The 21,114-nt window shown below is 49.6% G+C and overlaps 8 protein-coding genes across 8 annotated transcripts; 4 read left to right on the top strand and 4 right to left on the bottom strand.

Moving 5' to 3' along the window:
* Window positions 1-206: 206 nt before the first annotated feature.
* N7525_004321 (Rtr1/RPAP2 family protein phosphatase) lies at window positions 207-1,169 on the top strand (the record flags this gene model as incomplete). Its single annotated transcript, XM_002565900.1, has 1 exon — window positions 207-1,169. One exon carries the CDS (start codon window positions 207-209, stop codon window positions 1,167-1,169), a length of 963 nt encoding a protein of 320 aa, XP_002565946.1.
* A 510-nt stretch (window positions 1,170-1,679) lies between these two features.
* Window positions 1,680-2,223, bottom strand: N7525_004320 (40S ribosomal protein eS17; the record flags this gene model as incomplete). Its single annotated transcript, XM_002565901.1, has 3 exons — window positions 1,680-1,760; window positions 1,817-2,014; window positions 2,077-2,223. 3 exons carry the CDS (start codon window positions 2,221-2,223, stop codon window positions 1,680-1,682), a joined length of 426 nt encoding a protein of 141 aa, XP_002565947.1.
* Window positions 2,224-2,684: 461 nt separating this feature from the next.
* On the bottom strand, window positions 2,685-4,094 carry N7525_004319 (mitochondrial 37S ribosomal protein bS1m; the record flags this gene model as incomplete). Its single annotated transcript, XM_002565902.2, has 1 exon — window positions 2,685-4,094. One exon carries the CDS (start codon window positions 4,092-4,094, stop codon window positions 2,685-2,687), a length of 1,410 nt encoding a protein of 469 aa, XP_002565948.2.
* A 307-nt stretch (window positions 4,095-4,401) lies between these two features.
* On the bottom strand, window positions 4,402-5,619 carry N7525_004318 (SDR family oxidoreductase; the record flags this gene model as incomplete). Its single annotated transcript, XM_002565903.1, has 5 exons — window positions 4,402-4,908; window positions 4,969-5,259; window positions 5,314-5,446; window positions 5,497-5,548; window positions 5,598-5,619. The coding sequence occupies 5 exons, from the start codon at window positions 5,617-5,619 to the stop codon at window positions 4,402-4,404; spliced, it is 1,005 nt and encodes a 334-aa protein (XP_002565949.1).
* Window positions 5,620-6,594: 975 nt separating this feature from the next.
* tor (putative TOR pathway phosphatidylinositol 3-kinase TorA) lies at window positions 6,595-13,861 on the top strand (the record flags this gene model as incomplete). The annotated part of the gene is made up of 3 exons (XM_002565904.1): window positions 6,595-6,721; window positions 6,777-13,411; window positions 13,469-13,861. The coding sequence occupies 3 exons, from the start codon at window positions 6,595-6,597 to the stop codon at window positions 13,859-13,861; spliced, it is 7,155 nt and encodes a 2,384-aa protein (XP_002565950.1).
* A 426-nt stretch (window positions 13,862-14,287) lies between these two features.
* cwc25 (U2-type spliceosomal complex subunit CWC25) lies at window positions 14,288-15,642 on the top strand (the record flags this gene model as incomplete). The annotated part of the gene is made up of 2 exons (XM_002565905.1): window positions 14,288-14,313; window positions 14,379-15,642. The coding sequence occupies 2 exons, from the start codon at window positions 14,288-14,290 to the stop codon at window positions 15,640-15,642; spliced, it is 1,290 nt and encodes a 429-aa protein (XP_002565951.1).
* Window positions 15,643-16,936: 1,294 nt separating this feature from the next.
* On the top strand, window positions 16,937-18,039 carry N7525_004315 (peroxidase family protein; the record flags this gene model as incomplete). Its single annotated transcript, XM_002565906.1, has 5 exons — window positions 16,937-17,045; window positions 17,099-17,291; window positions 17,419-17,466; window positions 17,534-17,805; window positions 17,867-18,039. The coding sequence occupies 5 exons, from the start codon at window positions 16,937-16,939 to the stop codon at window positions 18,037-18,039; spliced, it is 795 nt and encodes a 264-aa protein (XP_002565952.1).
* Window positions 18,040-18,309: 270 nt separating this feature from the next.
* N7525_004314 (Zn(II)2Cys6 transcription factor domain-containing protein) lies at window positions 18,310-19,533 on the bottom strand (the record flags this gene model as incomplete). The annotated part of the gene is made up of 2 exons (XM_061212983.1): window positions 18,310-19,449; window positions 19,525-19,533. 2 exons carry the CDS (start codon window positions 19,531-19,533, stop codon window positions 18,310-18,312), a joined length of 1,149 nt encoding a protein of 382 aa, XP_061070004.1.
* Window positions 19,534-21,114: the final 1,581 nt, after the last annotated feature.

The following is a 21,114-nucleotide window of genomic DNA, read 5'->3' as shown; positions in this document are numbered from 1 at the left end:
CGGAGCTGGATGCCCAGAGCCTACGTCAGCAGTGAGCTGTCTCTCCTCCCGTTGGGGGTCAATCCGGGGTTTTGCCTCTTCCGCTTTGAACCCGAATTCTGCTGGTTTTATATTTTTTTTTGCCTATCTGGTCTCGCTTCACAACTCAACCCATTTTCAATTCAGATTACCCTCTAGGCTATCTTCCAGGGCCTCGATTCTAAATCATGGCACAGCAAGGGTCAAGTCACCCTCTCAAGACCTCTCTCCCCGAGACATACGCCGCCGTCAATGCCCAGCAACCCCCACCTTCACACCTATACCCTACACAAGAAGAGCAAGACAGATACCTAGCAGGTAGGCCTGGTGCAACCCAGCAGCACCTCGAAGTTGCCCTGCAACACGCGCAACAGATTCAGACCCAAAAAGACGCCGAAGATGCCATCCTAAACCGCATCCTTGAGCTCATTGAGCTCCCCTCCTCCCCGAGCGCGGACCCTGCCGCACCGTCCCAAGAAGATACTGTAAAACTCAAATACTCGCTAGCGCCATTCCGCCCTAGCGACTACGACAATCTAATCCTGGAGCGAAACTTCGAAGACTTGTGCGGGTATGCTCTATGTCCTCGCAAGCATCGCAGGCAAGCCACCGGCCCACGAGGCGGATTCCAATTTAAATACGGCCCCAAAGGAAGCGGGCCAGGGGGACGTGGACGCAGCGTGGATATCGTTTCCCAGGACCGCATTGAAAAGTGGTGCTCAGACGCATGCGCAGAGCGTGCTCTTTGGATCAGGGTGCAGCTATCCGAGAAGCCTGTGTGGGAACGACGGGCGGGTGATACCCGGGGCACGACTATTCTACTGCTCGAGGAAGCTCGCGCCAAGCGCTTGAAGGCACCAGCGGCTACTAGCAGTGTCTCTTCCGTTGTGGATGATTTGCAGAGCATGGGACTTGGGAATCGCGATCGGTCCGGGGAACTTGCGTTGGAACGCGGCGATACCAGCTTAGTTCGTCCGGATGGACGTGTTGACGTCAACATCAGAGAAAATCAAGGTGGTTCCCAGCAGGTTGCTGGCGCTCCACAGATGCGTCCGGAGGATGCAAATGGTGGTTCCATTGAAGGATACGTGCCCAGGGAGCGACGAGGCGCGGACCAAGATGGAGACATAGATTTGCTCGATCAGATCTGATATAGCAAAGTTGCTATACGACTTGCAAGGGGTTTTCGGCGTTCTACATTTCTTAATACCCGGTCAATGTTGCCATTGACACATGAGTAATGAACAATCTACGCAGAGACCATATATATGGTATAGTCTGGCCAAAAGGACTTCTACCCACATAGAATATGTAGGTACAAACCCAGACATGACTCAGACCACCCAAGGTCTCGAGTCTCTCGGACTAAGGTAACCCCCCAGTCCAAGAACTCCTACGCAGTCAAACCTAGAGTAAACTCATAGGTAGACACGAGAGGAAAAATTTGGCAATCAAGCGTCATCTCCTCTCGGAGAATCAGCGACACCTTTCTCAAAGAGAATCATGTTTATTCATTCCTCATCCAGGAATAGCCCTCCACACTAAGCTAAACCATGCTAGCCGAGCGAAAAGCCAGCCAGAACAGACATTGTCGGGGTACCGCCAGGGTCGACCAAAGGTCAGGTATGAACTTTTGTTTTTTCGTTATTCCGGGCGCAGATTTAGCGGGGACCGAAACGACGGGGGCGCTCGGCCTGCTGCTGCTGGCTGACAGCAACAACGTTGACCTTGAGGTTGTCGAACTATAGGAGAGATATTAGATAGATGCAAAGGTACTGGAGAGTGTAGTGAAACTTACGCCCATGGACTTGAGGAGGTCCTTGGTGTCGGCGTCAACGTCGAGCTGGCCGGACTCGGTCTGGGAGACGTCGAGAGCGGAGACCTCAGGAACGTACTGATCCTTGCGCTCACGCTCCTCCTCCTGAAGCTTGAAGGAGATACCGCGGACGGGACCACGCTGGATGCGCTTCATCAAGTGGGTAGTGTAACCAGCGATCTAGAAGAAACTCGGAATCAGTTGGAGATCTCGAGTGTCGGCGCCAATTGATTGAATCTCACCTTGTTGCGAAGACGCTTGGAGGCAATGATGGCGATCTCATCACAGATGCGCTTGTTGGTCTCGAAGTCGAGGGTCAACTTGGGGTAGTAACGCTCGATGATGACCTTAGCGGAGCGCTTGACTGTCTTGGTACGGACGCGACCCATTTTGGCGGTTGTTGGCTGGCGGAATGAATGTTCGAAAGATCGAGAGTAGTCGTGCCGATTTGCGTGACTTTGAGAAGTCGGCGTTCGCTTAGTCTTGTGCGGGTCCTTGCCCTAGGCCCTAATCACCAAGTCACGTGCCTTACTGGTCTTATTTGATTATGTAATTATCTGCGATATGAATCCATGGATCGCGCTTGCCCTTTTAGGAAGGTAGCAAGCATACCAAAACTACATGTACCTAGGTACATCCTCAAGTATGCGATTATTGAACTTATTTGTCTCTTATTCTCCCTTCGGATGGAGAATGAACCTTTGCAATGATCGCTGTGAAAATAACTTGATATTGATGCATCCGATTTATATGACATAGTCAGAAAAGAAAAATGAAAGTAGCTTTACACAAGCACCAAATCTATCATACATGGTACAATCCATTGCACATCCACCCATACTTATTTTCCCTATGACCTGGAGTTAAGGTTGTTGAGAAGGCTGCGAGCGACGTCCTCCGTCCCTCTTGTGGGTTGCCTCCGGCCCCGGTTCTCAGTGGAAGGCTGGAACCGAGGCTGGCCGAATGGCTGTCTGTCCAATCTAGGGACTAGCGGGGATGGCGCAGTGGCAACATCGGAGATGGTCAAGGTACTCGGCTTGTGGTGGTCTTCGATTCCGTAGGGGGCTTTGGCAGTTGCACTGGCACGATAAGATGAAAGGCCAATGCGGCCGTCGGAGTCAACCGAAGCCCGGATGGGAGTGACCCAGTATTTACCTCCGCCAGGGATGGACGCATCGAAGAAAGTTAGACCGGGGGGTGTGCCTTGCTCCACAAAGGTCATGGCATTCAAGTCTTCGACGGCAATACCACCGATACCTGCCAGGGCCCGAGCCATGCGTCCCTTAAAGCGACCCTTAGGGCGCAAGATGCGAGCCTCCACAGGGCGCTGGTGGGCTTGTGGACCAAACTGGGCATGGTTGTGAATCAGAGCGTGCGATCGTGTGTAGGATAGACCGGCAGACGGGTGCGTCTTCGGGGGTCCTGAGATGGCGTATTCGAATGAGGACAACTTGCTTGCAGGGGATTGGTAGTACTTGCGCCCGATACGCTCGCTGGGGACGGCAGGGGAGGAAGCAAGGTCAAGTAGCTCAAAGACCACAGGGCCGAGAGCGAATGGGTCATTACGCAGGGTTTTGATGTAGTCATTGAACTCCGCATCGGTGACAGTTGCGGGATGAGCTTCCAAGTCTTCTCCATTATCCTGCGCCTGTTTCCGGATTTCAGCAGACCGCTTAGCGACAAACTGTTCACGAAGCTTCTGCAGGAGCTCAGGCTTATTGCGAGCCACTTGCTTCAAGTAAGCTGCGAACTCTGCCTCTGTCTGCCCAGCAAGCCAAGGACCGGAGTGTCTGAATTGTTTAACGCCAGGTTCCTGGAGACCCTGGCTGGTCTCGGTGTTATCCAGGTGCGTTTCGAACGGACTTTGATGCCTTGGCACAACACTTGTAGCATAATTGACTTTGGAGGGGAGAGACATCGGCATGTGCAGCTCCTGGAACTTCTCGAGGGTCACAGTGTGGTCTGCGGCGGATTCGAAGTCGGTGACATGTTCATAGGTATCGAGAGCGTGCACCCTGACGACAGGTCGCGATGATTTCTCAGATGTCGACTTAGCCGGTAAAGGTCGTTTCAATCCCCAATCGCCTCGGGCTAGTGATGATTGCGGTGTAACGATGGAGGCTCGAATAGGGTGAGGCAGAGTTGCGGTGTCGGATTCTCTCACTGTTTGGTCATTGCGGCGCTTGAGAGTTTTAGGGAGTGCGAACAAGCGCGAATTTCGCAGCAAGTTCGCCGTTGGCGATAGCCTGGCGGAGGCCATATTGCTCAGTGGATTGACTATGTGATCTTGAATAGCTGGCGCGAGAAAAGTTGACCGGAGAACACGGGCCAAAGCGGTACGGTGAGCCATAACTACCAAACCCGCGGTTCTGTATCTATAGAAGACCTCGGGCATCAATTTTTGTCACGTAGATTGTCTTCAATTCTGCAATGTAAGATTAGGGTGGCGCTTGGCAAAATCTATTGCTTAAAATTACTCTGGTCGGCCTTACTGTGGAAGAAAAAAGGAATTCTTCTATCACAAGGTATCCTTTAATTCAATCCAGATCTATCAGACAATGCCGGGTCTAAGCACCAACAGCTAGAAGAGAATCAATGGTGTCTGAGACAGTCTGCTTCAGTGGGCGGTACTTGATTCCAAGGATCTTTTGCGACTTATTGTTGTCAATCTCATAGATGTTTTCCGGGAAGTCGCTGGAAGAGTCTGCAGGGGGCAGCTTGGACTCTAACTTGGGGTGGGTCTCACGAGCCATATCTGCAAGTTCCTTGTTTGAAAAGAAGCCAGCGACGACAAAGAACCTCTCTCCTCCTGCTTCAGGAACTTCGATGGCTCTGACATGGGCGAGGGCCACATCACGCACATCCACCCACAAGAAAGTGCCCGTTGGGGCTATTTTCTCCTTCATTTGACCCTGAATGAGGTTTCTCAGGCGCTGGTTCGAGGTGTTGAGACTCTCAAGGGAGTTGAGATAGTGAACGATTGGGCCAAACACCAGTGGTGGATTGATGGTAGCAATATCGAAATTCGGTTTTTCCTTTTCGATGAACGTCCATGCTGCTTTTTCCGCAAAGGTCTAGTATGGTACTGACTTAGTGCTTGCACTTACTCAGGCTGACCGGCAAGTATCACATACCTTACTACCTCGGTAAACTTGGGAGTGGTCCATTGCCTCCTCCCATGTCACCGGATTCCATTCTTTCTCGCTGTAGACCTTGGGGTGCTGCTTGCCGTTCACAATAGCAGCAAAAGATGACGTGATTACCACTCGCTTCACGGTAGGGGCGTACTCTTTGATTGCCTTCAAGATACCGGTCGTTCCCTTGATGGCTGGATCAAGGAAGTCTTTCACAGGATCCTGAACATTAAAATGGAAAGGAGATGCGGTGTGGAGGACATAGTCAAAGGGAGGGTTTGATTTGACGGCCTGTTATATTTCCATTAGTCGGGGTACTTGTTAGGGGAATGATATCCCGCTAACATCATCAAATGCACCGTCCTTCGCTACATCCTTGACAATCACATAAGAGAGTTTCTCCTTCGGTACGTTGGGGTGTGCCTCAATAATCCGCTTGCCCTTCTCCTCTGTTCGAACAGTAACAACTGTATCAAAACTAGAGTCTGTCAATCAATGATATCTATTTTTGTGTTGGCGAAATCATACCCATGCTGTAGCAGAATGTCGACAATGTGGGCGGCGATGAAGCCACTGCCTCCTAAAGTAGATAATTAGATTGGGCTCGAAAGCAGATTAAAATCACATACCAGTCAAGAGAACTTTGACCATTATGAGAGATAATATATGAAGTTATTGATGTATGAGACGTTCAAGAATTAGGATAGATAGGCGAGGAGGTTGGCTTTTATGGTTCCCCTCGATCCCGTCATCCCCCGCAATGGCCTATTACGCCCTGGAAAGCTTGACCAGCGATTACAAATGCAAGCTCGGTGATTAATGGAGTTAAGATATCAATGCAATTTAAATAAATCCGCACCTTCGGAGGAAAGAGCTTTAGCCTATGGGTACTCAGTATATCTTCTTGTACAATAAGAGAGCCCTACATGATTCATCCAACCTCCCTAGACAGTGTTCTCTATAACTGTACAGTAGCTATTGAACCCATTGAACCCATTGAACCCCATCAAATTCGGGATAATTAGCCCCAGGCCCTGGGGGCTCCTTATATGCGTATTCTGACGGTGGAAGCATGCTCTACATAGTCTTGGCAAGGAATGGGATATCATAAGTCGGTGAACTATGCAAACTAGTATGTTGATGTCCCGGTTATATACCCGGTGGGACTCGGTGCTTCAGAGCTTTGATATCTGCTTGGCATTTCTTGATTCAAGGTCTGGGAAATAATACACTAGATTAGATGCTCGCATCTATGCCTGTATCGATATTGATATCTTCAGGCTATCTGAGTCGTGGATGTCAATGGACCCTTTGAGTGACGTATTTGATGTTGGGGATAATATGATTTCCCAAACATACCAGAATCCCTCAAAATTTGGGGTTATCCGTAGTATACTGTCAAGGTCAATAAATATCAAGATAGTGTGTAGTGATTGTTAATAAGATGGTCGAGGGTGCCAGCGTCACACGGAGTCGGGAACTCCAAACTTGGCCCGTGCACCCCTCGACCTTCTCCAAGCCTCACACATGACCATCCCTCTACCAACCAACTTTATGCGCTCTGCGTCCTATTTTATGGCCTAGACCTTGCATTCCAATGTCCACCCTGGGGCGTGATTCGCAAATATGGCCCAAGCAGGTGCAATCACAGACGTGACCCAAAGATTGTTCGTGGAGCTCAAGTCAAAGAATGAGGAGGCCAGGGCCAGAGCTGCCTACGAGCTCTACGATAATGTCCTATCTGTGTCCAGAGGTATTACCGGTTGAACTCTGAGACCTCTCACTAGCTGACATATCTCCTTGTGCAGATTGGCCCTCGGAGAAGTTCGTGGAATTTTACAACGCCGTTAGCCAACGCATCGCCCAACTCGTGGTCAACGGTAGCGATGCAAACGAAAGAATCGGTGGATTGTTAGCACTCGACCGACTCATTGACTTTGACGGAGTTGATGCCGCCCAGAAAACGACGAGATTCGCCAGTTACTTGCGCAGCGCCCTTCGCAGTAATGATAATGTGGTCCTGGTGTATGCGGCCCGATCGCTGGGCCGACTCGCGAAGCCCGGCGGGGCTCTAACCGCGGAACTGGTGGAAAGCGAAATACAATCTGCATTGGAATGGCTACAATCGGAGCGACAGGAAAGTCGGCGGTTTGCAGCAGTGCTTGTGATCCGGGAACTGGCCAAGGGCTCACCAACACTCCTCTACGGCTTCGTTCCGCAGGTATTTGAGCTTGTCTGGGTTGCCCTTCGAGATCCGAAAGTCCTCATCCGTGAGACTGCCGCCGAGGCCGTCGGGGAATGCTTTGAGATAATTGTGGCTCGTGATTCTCAAGTCCGTCAATCATGGTTTGCACGGATACACGATGAAGCACTTCTGGGCTTGAAGTCCCATAACATTGATTGGATCCACGGCTCCATTTTGATCATCAAAGAGTTGATCTTGAAGGGCACGATGTTTATGAAGGAACATTATCGGAATGCTTGCGAAATCATCCTCCGTCTCAAGGACCATCGTGACCCAAAGATTCGCACTGAAGTCGTCCTCACCATCCCCATTCTCGCCTCATATGCCCCAACCGATTTCACTGAGATCTATCTACACAAATTCATGGTCTACCTCCAAGCGCAACTCAAGAGGGACAAAGAGAGGAACTCCGCTTTCATTGCCATTGGAAAGATTGCCAATGCAGTGGGCACCGCTATCGGCCAATACCTCGATGGGATCATTATCTACATTCGAGAGGGACTTGCAATGAAGGCGAGGAATCGATCAGGAGTTAACGAGGCCCCAATGTTTGAATGCATCAGCATGCTGTCCCTCGCAGTGGGACAAGCGCTCAGCAAATACATGGAAGCGCTTCTGGATCCCATTTTTGCCTGCGGGCTGAGCAAATCACTGACACAGGCTCTGGTCGACATGGCCCACTACATCCCTCCCATCAAACCCATGATCCAGGAAAAGCTTCTTGATATGCTGAGTATCATCCTTTGTGGAACGCCATTCCGGCCCCTTGGGTGTCCTGAAAACCGACTACCTCCTATGCCATCATTCGCAAAAGACTTTGCTCCCCACGAGCTTCACTCCGATTCTGATATCGCATTAGCACTTCATACGTTAGGAAGCTTTGACTTCTCTGGGCACATACTGAACGAGTTCGTGCGTGATGTTGCTATCAACTACGTGGAAAATGACAATCCTGAAATTCGAAAAGCATCGGCTCTTACATGCTGCCAGCTGTTCGTTCACGATCCGATCATCAACCAAACAAGCGGACACTCCATTCAGGTTGTCAGCGAGGTTATTGACAAGCTCTTAACCGTGGGTATCGGAGACCCTGACCCTGAAATCCGACGCACCGTTTTGTGGTCGTTGGACCGCAAATTTGATCGTCACTTGGCACGACCAGAGAATATTCGATGCCTGTTCTTAGCCGTCAATGATGAGGTTTTCGACGTCAAAGAAGCCGCGATCTGCATCATCGGTCGACTTTCTAGCGTTAACCCTGCTTATGTCTTCCCGCCACTACGAAAACTGTTGGTCAATCTTCTCACTGGTCTTGGCTTCGCGAATACCGCCCGCCAGAAGGAGGAAACAGCTCAACTAATCAGCTTGTTTGTCTCTAATGCGACGAAATTGATCAGGTCATACGTTGATCCCATGGTGACTGCCTTGTTGCCCAAATCAACAGACATTAATCCCGGCGTTGCTGCCACTACTTTGAAGGCTGTCGGTGAGCTCGCAAGTGTGGGCGGGCATGAGATGAGACAATATCTGCCTCAAATCATGCCAATTATTCTGGACTCGCTCCAGGACCTTTCGTCGCATAACAAGCGTGAAGCTGCGCTTCGGACATTGGGACAATTGGCCAGCAATTCAGGCTACGTCATCGAGCCATACATGGAATACCCTCATCTTCTCGCCGTTCTCATCAATATCATCAAAACGGAACAGACAGGCTCTTTACGCAAGGAGACCATCAAACTTGTCGGAGTGCTCGGTGCGCTTGATCCCTACAAGTACCAGCAGATCAGCGAGATTGAACCTGATGTTCACCATATCAACGAAATACAGAATGTTTCCGATGTTGCCCTCATTATGCAGGGTCTCACGCCCTCCAATGAAGAGTATTATCCCACTGTGGTCATCCATACTTTGATGCAGAACATTCTACGTGAGAACTCCCTGGCTCAATATCACTCAGCTGTCATTGATGCCATCGTCACAATTTTCAAGACTCTGGGCTTGAAGTGTGTCCCGTTCCTTGGACAAATTATTCCAGGGTTCATTCTGGTTATCAGAAGCGCTCCTGCTAGCCGCCTTGAGTCCTATTTCAATCAGATGGCAATCTTGGTGAATATCGTGCGACAACATATTCGCACTTTCCTGCCAGAGATAATCGAGGTCATTAAAGATTTCTGGGATGCTTCATACCAGATCCAAGGTACCATTTTATCCTTGGTCGAGGCCATTGCTAGGTCATTGGAAGGAGAATTCAGGAAGTATCTTGCTGGCCTGATTCCTTTGATGCTCGATACACTTGATAAAGACACCTCACCTCGTCGACAGCCCTCTGAGAAGATTCTCCATGCTCTTTTGATTTTCGGCTCAAGCGGAGAGGAATACATGCATCTCATCATTCCTTCCATTGTTCGTCTGTTTGATCGGCCACAGAATCCTCAGAGCATCCGTAAATCCGCTATCGATAGCTTGACAAAACTATCGCGACAAGTTAACGTCTCTGACTTTGCATCCCTAATGGTTCATTCATTGTCCCGAGTCGTGGCTGGCGGTGATCGTGTGTTGCGTCAAGCTGCGATGGACTGCATTTGTGCCCTCATTTTCCAGCTCGGACAAGACTTCACGCATTACATTCATCTTCTAAACAAGGTCCTAAAAACCAACCAGATCGCGCATACCAACTACCAAATCCTGGTGACCAAACTCCAAAAGGGCGACCCGCTCCCGCAGGACCTCAATCCGGAAGAGGTCTATTCTTTCCCCACCGACGACACCAACTTTTCCGAAATTGGACAAAAGAAGATTGTTGTGAACCAGCAACATCTCAAGAACGCATGGGATGCTTCGCAAAAGTCCACTCGTGACGATTGGCAGGAATGGATACGCCGTTTCAGCATTGAGCTGTTGAAGGAATCACCATCTCCGGCATTGCGTGCATGTGCTAGCTTAGCTGGTATCTACCAGCCCCTCTCAAGGGATCTTTTCAATGCTGCTTTCGTCTCGTGCTGGACTGAGTTGTATGATCAATACCAAGAAGAGCTCGTCCGCTCAATTGAAAAGGCGCTTACTTCTCCTAACATCTCCCCAGAGATTTTGCAAATTCTCCTCAATCTGGCCGAATTCATGGAGCATGATGACAAGGCTCTTCCCATCGACATCCGCACACTTGGAAAATATGCTGCAAAGTGTCATGCTTTTGCTAAAGCTCTTCACTACAAAGAACTGGAGTTCGAACAAGACCAGAACTCGGGTGCAGTTGAAGCCTTGATTACCATTAACAACCAGCTTCAGCAGTCCGATGCCGCCATCGGTATCCTTCGCAAAGCGCAGGCGTATCGTGATGTGGAGCTCAAGGAAACTTGGTTCGAGAAGCTCCAACGGTGGGACGAAGCCCTTGCTGCTTACAAGCGACGTGAGAAGACGGACCCAGACTCATTTGGTATCACCATGGGTAAGATGCGCTGTTTGCACGCTCTTGGCGAGTGGAAGGTTCTCTCGGATCTCGCTCAAGAAAAGTGGAACCAAGCGTCACTGGAGCACCGCCGCGCTATTGCACCTCTTGCCGCTGCCGCTGCCTGGGGTCGGGGCCAATGGGAGTTGATGGACTCTTACCTTGGTGTCATGAAAGAGCAGTCTCCGGACCGTTCTTTCTTCGGTGCCATTCTGGCAATCCATCGGAACCAATTCGATGAGGCCAACATGTACATTGAGAAGGCTCGCAATGGTCTCGATACTGAATTGTCTGCTCTTCTGGGAGAGTCATACAACCGTGCCTACAATGTTGTTGTCCGGGTCCAGATGCTCGCCGAGCTAGAAGAGATCATCACATACAAGCAAAACATCGGCGACCCTGAAAAGCAGGATGCCATGCGTAAAACTTGGAATCAAAGACTGCTTGGATGTCAGCAAAACGTGGAAGTGTGGCAGCGTATGCTCAAGGTCAGAGCTCTTGTCACAGCCCCGCGTGAGAATCTTGATATGTCCATCAAGTTCGCCAATCTTTGTCGCAAGTCCAATCGCATGGGTCTTGCGGAACGGTCCCTTGCATCTCTAGAGACAGTGGTGTCCGATGCCAATGGCACGCGCACTATCGCACCACCCGAAGTCACATACGCCAGGCTGAAATTCAGTTGGGCAAATGGTCACCAACTAGAGTCACTTGAAATGATGAAGGAGTTTACCTCTGGTCTGACAGATGATTTCTCCAGATACAACACACTCATGGTATCAAATGGTGAACATCATGGCGCGAATGGAGTCAACGGGGTCGTTGACCAGAACCACCCAGATGCCATCAGCCTGAATGAACGGATCGGCGACGTCAACAAATTTAGAAAACTTCTCTCCAAGAGCTATCTTAGACAGGGAGAGTGGCAGACCGCTTTGCAGAGGGGTGACTGGAGACCGGAACATGTTCGAGAGGTTCTCAACGCCTACTCGGCCGCGACCCAATACAACCGCGATTCATACAAGGCGTGGCACTCCTGGGCACTTGCAAACTTCGAGGTTGTTACAACGATTGCCAACCAGGCTAGTCGTGAGGGCATACCTGCGCCGGTTCCTGCTCATATCGTGACAGAACATGTGATTCCTGCCATTCGCGGATTCATTCGCTCCATCGCTTTGTCCTTGACATCTTCGTTGCAAGATACCTTGAGATTACTCACTCTGTGGTTTAATCATGGCGGAGATCATGAGGTAAACACTGTCGTTACGGAAGGATTTACGGCTGTCAATATCGACACTTGGCTCGCTGTCACTCCTCAACTGATCGCTCGAATCAACCAACCCAATATCAGGGTCCGCGGTGCGGTTCATAGGTTGCTTGCCGAGGTTGGCAAAGCGCATCCTCAAGCCCTTGTGTATCCACTGACGGTGGCAATGAAATCGAATGTGACTCGACGCTCTCAATCTGCTAGCAACATCATGGAAAGTATGCGGCAACATAGCGCCAAACTTGTTGAGCAAGCAGATCTTGTGAGTCATGAGCTTATCCGAGTTGCGGTCTTGTGGCATGAACTTTGGCATGAAGGTCTCGAAGAAGCGTCTCGTCTCTATTTCGGCGATCACAATGTTGAAGGCATGTTCTCAACACTTGCGCCCTTCCATGATATGCTAGACAAGGGCGCCGAGACCCTTCGTGAGGTGTCATTTGCGCAAGCTTTCGGTCGTGACCTTGCTGAAGCCAAGCATTACTGCATGATGTATCGCGAATCGGAGGAAATCGGTGATCTCAACCAAGCTTGGGACTTGTATTACACTGTGTTCCGGAAGATCAGCCGACAGCTACCACAGCTATCGACTCTCGATCTTAAATACGTGTCTCCTCGACTCAAGGATTGCGCAGACCTTGACCTTGCCGTTCCAGGAACATACCAGAGTGGCAAGCCAGTTATTCGAATCATGAGCTTCGACCCGATCTTGCATGTTTTGCAGACAAAGAAACGACCGCGTCGCATGACGCTTAAAGGCAGCAACGGTAGCTCTTACATGTACCTTGTCAAGGGCCATGAAGATATCCGACAAGATGAGCGAGTCATGCAACTTTTCGGCTTGTGTAATACCTTGCTGGATAACGATGGCGAGAGTTTCAAGCGGCACTTGTCGGTCCAGCGTTTCCCTGCCATTCCATTGTCTCAGAGCTCTGGTCTCCTGGGATGGGTGTCCAACAGTGATACATTGCATGCCTTGATCAAGGAATACCGTGAAAGCCGGAGAATCCTACTCAACATCGAGCATCGGATCATGCTTCAAATGGCACCCGACTACGATAGCCTTACTCTCATGCAGAAGGTCGAAGTATTCGGTTACGCTATGGACAACACGACCGGCAAAGATCTGTACCGCGTGCTATGGCTTAAGAGCAAGAGCTCTGAGGCATGGCTTGAACGTCGTACGAACTACACTCGATCGCTCGGTGTTATGTCTATGGTCGGCTACATCCTTGGTCTGGGAGACAGGCATCCATCGAACTTGCTGCTGGATCGTGGTAATGGCCGTGTGGTTCATATCGACTTTGGTGATTGTTTCGAGATCGCAATGCACCGAGAGAAATACCCAGAGCGAGTTCCGTTCCGACTTACTCGCATGTTGACGTTCGCCATGGAAGTCAGCAACATTGAGGGTAGCTACCGTATCACTTGCGAGGCTGTCATGCGTGTTCTACGAGAGCACAAGGATTCCCTGATGGCAGTTTTGGAGGCTGTAAGTGACCTGATTCCTTGAAATACTATAATCACACTCACTAACTTTTTTTTCTAGTTCATCCACGACCCTCTAATCAACTGGCGTCTGGGTACACAAGAGTCTCCCGACCGAGTGTCTCTCACTGCGGATCGCCGCCAGTCCATCATGGACGGTGTCAATTTCGAACCCGGCGCCCAGCCGCCCGGCGATTATTCGCGTCGCCGCCGCCCATCCATGCTTGAAGGTGGTATCCTCGACGCCCCGGAAGGCGTTCCACAAGAAGCCCGCGAGGCACAGAATGCCCGTGCTCTCCAGGTTCTCGCCCGAGTCAAGGAGAAGCTCACTGGACGAGACTTCAGAAATAACGAAGAGCTGAGTGTCAGCGACCAGGTGGACAAGCTCATTGCGCAGGCAACCAATGTTGAGAATATCTGTCAACACTGGATTGGATGGTGTAGTTTCTGGTAATCTGGCTTTGCTCTTGGAGTTCTACGGCGACGATGATATGATATGATGCGTTTTGTTTCGATTCCTCTTGTATTTAGAGTTAAACCCAGTCATCTTCTATTTTTTTGTTCTTATTTTTAACTTCTTCTTCTGCACCTCTAATGCTTCTTCATGGTTAATTCCACTCGCTTGGTAGTAATTTTGAGGTTGTATGAATAGAGAAAATCCCCATTGCATTATTCCATTTTATTTTACATACTCACCTAACAAATGAGGTCTATAAATCACTTGGGTAATCTTGGAGAAAAGAAAAAAAAGTGTTATCGTGATAATGGATAACACGTGACCGGTGGCGATTGAGGCTTAGGTCCCGACGATTCACCTTCGGACATAGCAACTCCTCATACCAACCTTTTTTTTGTTTCGTTCTTCGCATTTCCAGGCATAATGGGTGGAGATTTGAACCTGAAGAAGTAAGTACTGAGCCCCAGCTTCAGTATCTACCCTAAGAGTAGCATGACACTAACCGTCCGACCAGGTCATGGCATCCAGGCTTGCTCAAGAACCAGGAGCGCGTATGGCTGGAGGAGAAGCGCGCTCTCGAAGAGCGCAAACAGATCGCGCAACTACAGCGTGAACGAGAGGAAGAGCGCCAGATGGAGGAGATCCAGCGCCTTCAAGAAGCCGCCGGAAAGACAAAGCAACACCGCCGGGTCGACTGGATGTACCAGGCACCCTCGACCGAGACCGGGCACTACTCGGAGGAGATGGAGGGCTATCTTCTGGGAAAGCGCCGTATCGATGGAGTTCTCCTGAAGAACGACCCTGACACTAAGAAACTGGAGAAGGGTTCGGAGGTGGTGGGCAATGGTGCCGCGGCTGGTCCTTCTATTGCCTCGGCGCGCGACACCATGTCGAAGGTTATGGCAGACCCCCTACTCGAAGTGAAGAAGAGGGAACAGGCGGCTTATGAGGCCATGGTGAAAGAGACGCTCAGACGCAAGGAAAGAGAGAAGGAACGCGGAGATCGCGATCGGGGGAAGGATCGTGACCGTCGCCATCGTACCCACGACTCAAAGCGCAGGCGCTATAGTGATGATGCTGGTGATGACCGCCGTGACCGCCACCACCGAAGATCTTCCCCTCGACGACACCGATCTAGATCACCCGCTTCGCCCGATCGGTCTTCGCGCAGATACCGAAGTGACCGTGATCGTGGACGCCGCGACGACGAACACCGCTCAGACAGCCGTGATCGCCGGAGGGACGAGCACCGATCTCGCCGGGATGATAGGGACCGGGGCCGAGACCGTCGCGACTACCAAGACAAGAGAGACTCCTATTCCAGCCGACACCACGATCGCGAAGACAGAGGTGTGCGGGACCGCTCACTATCCCGATCTCCTCGCCCATCTAGCGATCGTAAAGAACGTCCTGGCGCAGACGAAGATCGCCGTCGTGACTTCCCCCGGCGCGAATACAATAATCGGCGTGACTCGGGACGGGCCATGGGGCCACCCACGCGTACCCCAACCAACAAGCCCGATCCCAAGGAAATGGAAGAAGAACGCCGCCGCAAGTTGGCAGAGATGCAATCTAATGCCTCAGAAATTGAATCAGAGCGACAGCGCCGAATCGCAGAGATCTCTGCCAAGGAGGAACAGCAGCGGGAGGCTGATGATCGGCAGCGTTCAGACCGGGGCCGGTTCATGTCTGATGTCAATAAGCGAGTACAGGAAGATACTCTGGATGAACGTATTCGGCGTAGCCGTGGTGGTCTTGCGAAGATGGAGGAGGATTAAGACTGTCGTGGTTTCTACGTGGGACTAGGCATTTGCTGTTACTTCGGGTTCTATCTGCATGATTTCTTGTTCTCTTTTAGCGTTATGGGAAGTTTTGATACCAAGTCATTGATATCCATTATTCAAACCTTTCAGTCTCCTGCAAGTGTCTGTATTGCAGTCTTGAATCAAATTCTTCTTCAGAGGTTCTGGTGAGATACGGCAATGCATAGATTGCATGGTTTTACTTGTTGAGCTGTATGTCATATACAATGGAATGGCAAGACTTTATGGGCATCATGCGCCTGGGGCATTAAAGAAATGCAAACCCTGCAGATGCTTTGGGATTTCCATGGCCGCACATAATAGATTTTCCATCAAGCACCCCTTTACTCCAGCATCTCTACCACCGGAGAGTCCTGTTGGAGTAGACAGGATTTAATACGCACTAGGCCTCAATATATAAGTCGTTTCCGAACTGCTCCAGATTCCGTCTATGAGCACGGACTTAAACGCATGTATCGATCACAGTGGGGACGAGCGTTAGTTGACTTCTTCCTGTGGTAAACGGTACGAGTACGAGCATATATGAATGTCCAGATCAGGCTACAGCTTGGCGATGAAACATTGGCAGGGTGAGCTTAGAATTTTTAATTACGAGGATAATGGTGTCCGCTTGCCCTTCAGGGGTAATATTCTCAATAGAATAGCAATTGTCTGGCTTGGGATAGGGGAGAGGTTTATCAGAATGTTCAGGAAAAGACCCCAGGGACAAGGAACGAAGCCTCATACATATAAACGTTCCAAGTCCTCGTTAGTATTTCACATAAACCGTAGCACGAGTGCTTTTACCATTACTTCATTGTATCTACTCCGTAGTATATCAGAAATTACGAGCCTCGCAGAATCTGAGGCGGTTGGTTGCGAAAGGTCCAAAACTCGTTCAATATATCTACCAGAAGAACGACAGATTGAAGAACGGCAATGGAAATATGCAAAAACCAGAAGGCAGAAGGCAGAAGGATCGACAGCAGACCGTTACCTACGTCAGAAGGCTATGGTCCAAGTTGGATAATGTTGATCGGTAGTCCATATGTAGCCATTGATACGAGTACGAATCATCTCGTAGGACTAATTCGTAATGTCCAAGACAAGGAGAAAAAATGATGACATGAAAGGCATTACCATGACTTTAATTGGTTCCAGGTATCCCGTGGGTTGCCTAGGTAGTATATAAGTTTCGCTATATTCCGGACAACATCGATCCAGCCCTCTGAACATTCCCTTGCTCTAGTGTCCCACCGAGACCCGCAATATGAAGTTCTATGGTGTTGCTATCGCGTTTACCTTGTCCGTGGCTACTGCATCCCCTGGTGCAGGATGGAAGCATGCCCTCCAATGGAAACCTGCTGGAGAATCTGATTGTACCGTGGCCCTAAGGTGTTCTTGTCGTGTTAAGAGACTAATATTTTGAAAGACCGAGGTCCTTGTCCCATGATGAATACCCTGGCAAATCACGGATTCCTTCCACACGATGGCAGAAATATTACACGACCGAATTTGGTCGATGCCCTTGGTCAAGCTCTCAATTTCAATGGCACCCTGGCGAGCTTGATGTTCGATATGGGGGTTGTAGCTAACCCCGAGCCAAATGCTACCGTCTTCACTCTGTAAGCACTAAATCCGTGTGAGAGTCCTTCCTTACCTGGACTGTTCTTCGGCCAACGATTCGAGATACCTTTTTCTTTCTCATGAGCCAGAGATTACTCGACTCTTTGCTGATCAATTTTGCTCCAGGGATGATCTCAACCGTCACAATGTCTTGGAACACGATGCTAGCCTGAGGTGAGTTGACACTTCCATTCAACACATTCTCCATACAATGTGAATGAGTACTGACACAAGTATACAGTCGCTCCGATGCATTCTTCGGAAGTAACCACGTCTTTAACGAGACTATATTCGAAGAGACCAAGGCTTACTGGACTGGACCTATCCTCGACGCAGAAATGCTGGCGAACAGCAAAGTTGCGCGCCAGATCAATTCTAAAGCACACAATCCTACCTATACCTTTACCGCAAATACCGAACAATTTAGCTTGGGAGAAGTCGCCGCTCCAATTATTGCATTCGGCGATATACAAGCAGGGACCGTCAACAGGAGCCTCGTTGAATATTTCTTTGGTAAGTTGACCAACTCAGATCCTACGCGGTGGTGCCTAATTCCGAACGTCTCAACCCATAGAGAACGAGCGTCTTCCTACCGACTTGGGCTGGAAGAGACCTGCAAAGGTTACAAGTTTACAGGACATCTTGAGTGTGACACAGATGATAAAGAAAGCCAGCCGGCTAATCACCCCGTCGGAGTCTTCTCCGGCACGCCATCAAGGATCTTCTCAAGTCAACTTGCACGGCTAAATTTATCTCATTGACATATTGTTGAGAGGGGTGCTGAAGGATCTCATGATTGCCGGATTTGTCAGGGAGGTAGTCTTATATAGATGGTCAACTAGATGGATCTAGGAGATGGTCTCCTAAGGAATACAACTATTTTCCCCCTTGATTGATTGTATATCGGGTCCGAGGGCGTTAACGCTGTCAACAGATCTTTCTAGACCACTTTGGCAGAGCGTATAACGACAATTGAACAAATAAGGACGTTTTCCATTTTTTACAGCGAATATATATCTAGCTCTCCATTAGAACTTCAGATTGATCGCTTCCCGTACCCCAAACTTGCTGAACCGGCCATTCCAGATAATGCTGCCAATCCGGCGGTAGTAATCGCTGAATGTCTTGCAAGACAATACTCCCCCAAGGTCCCACGCACCAATTTTCCCGAGCCATATGGAGGAACCCGCAGTAGTGGGCCAGCACGATCAAAGCGAACGGGTGTCCGTTATTGAGATCATGGAGAAAATGCTTGGAAGCTCGAATAGCGAACCCCCCAATGAGAGTCATCGATTGAGGTTCTACTAGGGTAAAAGCCGAGAGACTGCGGAGATGGGCAATATCCCGCTCATAGATTGCAGTATCGTGGTGGACAAACTGCTGTCCACATTGGACGTTCAGCTCCTCGAGACGACGAAAAGCATCAACAATATCCTCCGGCCAGGTCAGTTCTGGGGGCGAGATATTGAACAGTGGTGCAAAATTGCTTTTAAGTAGAAACTGTTGCTGCTGGCTAGAAATTGTCTGCACTCCACGGGCAAGTGTGAATATATCAATCAAAGAGGCTAAGCTGGGACCGTCAGGGGAGCCAGGAGTCAGAGAGCTTCCGAACCTAAATGCCACAACGAGACCGGCAAAGCTCATCATTGCTTTGGCATTCGACTGGTCGATGTTAGAAAGTTGCTCGGAGAAGATGGAGAGTGCGACGTTTTTGTGGGAGATGGCAATGCTCAACCACTTCGTTCGAGACTTTTCGTCTCGTAATCGCGACAGATGCAGCGCAGATAGACCCAGGATCCCGTGCATGAGGAATGGCGCGTGAAGGGCCTCCTGTAACACTTGCACCTCCCAGACTTTACGCGTCTCTTCGTTGCGAGCAAGTAACTGGTGGGTTTCGGTAATCCACTGCAGTTCTAGTTCTAGTTGTTCCATATTCAGCGTAGGAACAACTGAGGATGTTTGCGCAGCACCTAGGTGGCCCTCAGTGGCTGATACACTCGCCAAGAACAGATCGGCATTCTGCTCCGCGATCGAGGACTGTCTCGTCCGTTTGGATTTTCGCTGTTTCCCAGCGAAGAAGTAGGGCCCTTCGGTGCTGTAGACACATTCTTGCTTTCGCTGAACGCAGTTTGTGCAGTGCGGCCGTTCCTCGCCACACTGGTTCAGAGTTAGGACGGAGTGTTAATAGGGAGTTGGTAGGACACACCTTGACTCTCCTCTGCTTGCAATTACTACACCCATGGCGGGATTTGGCATGTGATCGCCGATAAACCATTCTCGTGAGTGTTTACGAATCTGACAAATCTGGCACGCGGACTCTCTACCTAGGTAGCGTCCAAGGTTACAGACAAGAGATTCAAGGCGGCCTTGATGCCCCACCGAAGGGGCTATTACCACGCCCACCTATCCAGGGGATACGCACAGTTTGAACAATCTTCCCAGGTGAACTTGAAAACTGGGTGGCAAAGACTGTTGGAGTGGTTAGAGACCAGGCCAATGTCCGGAATAGACGAAGGATACGAGTACGAGACTCAGGTCTGGGCTATATTAGTACTAGGCAGATATCTGCGGGCTGCCAAGGCACATACCTTTCTGTTTCTGATCTTCCTTTGAAGGGGAATAGCACTAGTTTATGTGCCGAGATCTTGTTCCACTTCAAACGCGTTCATAGGATGATGTCGGCTAACTATGCCAGGTTATCGTGATGTCCCTCCGTAATCCTGCATATTTAGGAATGGCTTGGTCGACCATCCATCAAAATTCAAGCGTTCGAGAAATTCCACCTTTCAGCTACCGGACGTACTCGGGATAATAAGAGGCAATCGTCAGCAATATCTTATGATTATATTGCGAGGCAAGCAGACTTCTATCAAGTCATGCCAGAATATATTTCGTGATAGTTGATCCGATGTGACTTACGGAAAGGGCACTATTGAGTATCTCGTGCTGCCGTGCATGTGCATTATCTATATGACCTTCTAAAGGGTTAAAAAGGAGAGCCCGTGTCAGCCTGAGAATGTATAGAAGGGACGGTGTAGGTTTCATGCATATATGTACATAATCCTCCAAGGTCGGACCAGAAACCTCAAGAGTAATTTTGAGCTTGGCTTTATTGCGCGTTTACCATCAGCTAACGCCAAGCAGGTCAATACTGATTAATCGGTATGCTAAACAACCTTGGACAATATAGAATTGTTATAGTACAACCAACTCGCCGTCGGACGACGAAAGTTAAAACGGAAATAGACTAGAGCTTCATCATCCATCTCGAAGACAATATTATGGAATATGTTACCTGCTACGGCGGGTCTTACTTTAACAAAGGAGTGCATTCAACGAACAAACTAATACATGTATATCCCCAGGGCTACTCTCTATGGTAAAGGAGCTGTTCAAACAATGCACTCCGTGTTCTGACCACATCCCGATGACATCATCTGCAATAAAGCGTGGGTTATTGTCGCTGTACACGTTCACAGGCCACCGGAACGCTGATGAGAAAATGTACCGGAAGTAGTATTCTACCTCGTCACTCCCCGCGTTGTAATGGCGCAGACACTGGCAAATCGGGGGTAATCCACAACCACCAGGGCGTACTATACTCCTGTCTCGGATTCTGATATGATTGGGCCGAGCAGGCTTCTTCCTTTTTGTTCCTTTTTACTCCTTTTTACTCCTTCAAGCACATGCCCTTCCATTTTGTCTGCAGATACGCGACTCTGGTAAAGAATGAAATGAAGAAAACACAACGTAGGGCCAGCAAGCATCTTCATTTCTTCATTTCTCTTCCTTCGTAGTATTCAGGCTGAAGATGGACCTGAA

The sequence above is a fragment of the Penicillium rubens genome, assembly GCF_028828025.1.
Source record: "Penicillium rubens strain IBT 27055 chromosome Unknown utg000002l_segment0_segment0, whole genome shotgun sequence".
Lineage (NCBI taxonomy): Eukaryota > Fungi > Ascomycota > Eurotiomycetes > Eurotiales > Aspergillaceae > Penicillium > Penicillium rubens.
Note: the sequence above shows the minus strand (reverse complement) of the source record. Positions and strands in the feature narration are given on the sequence as shown.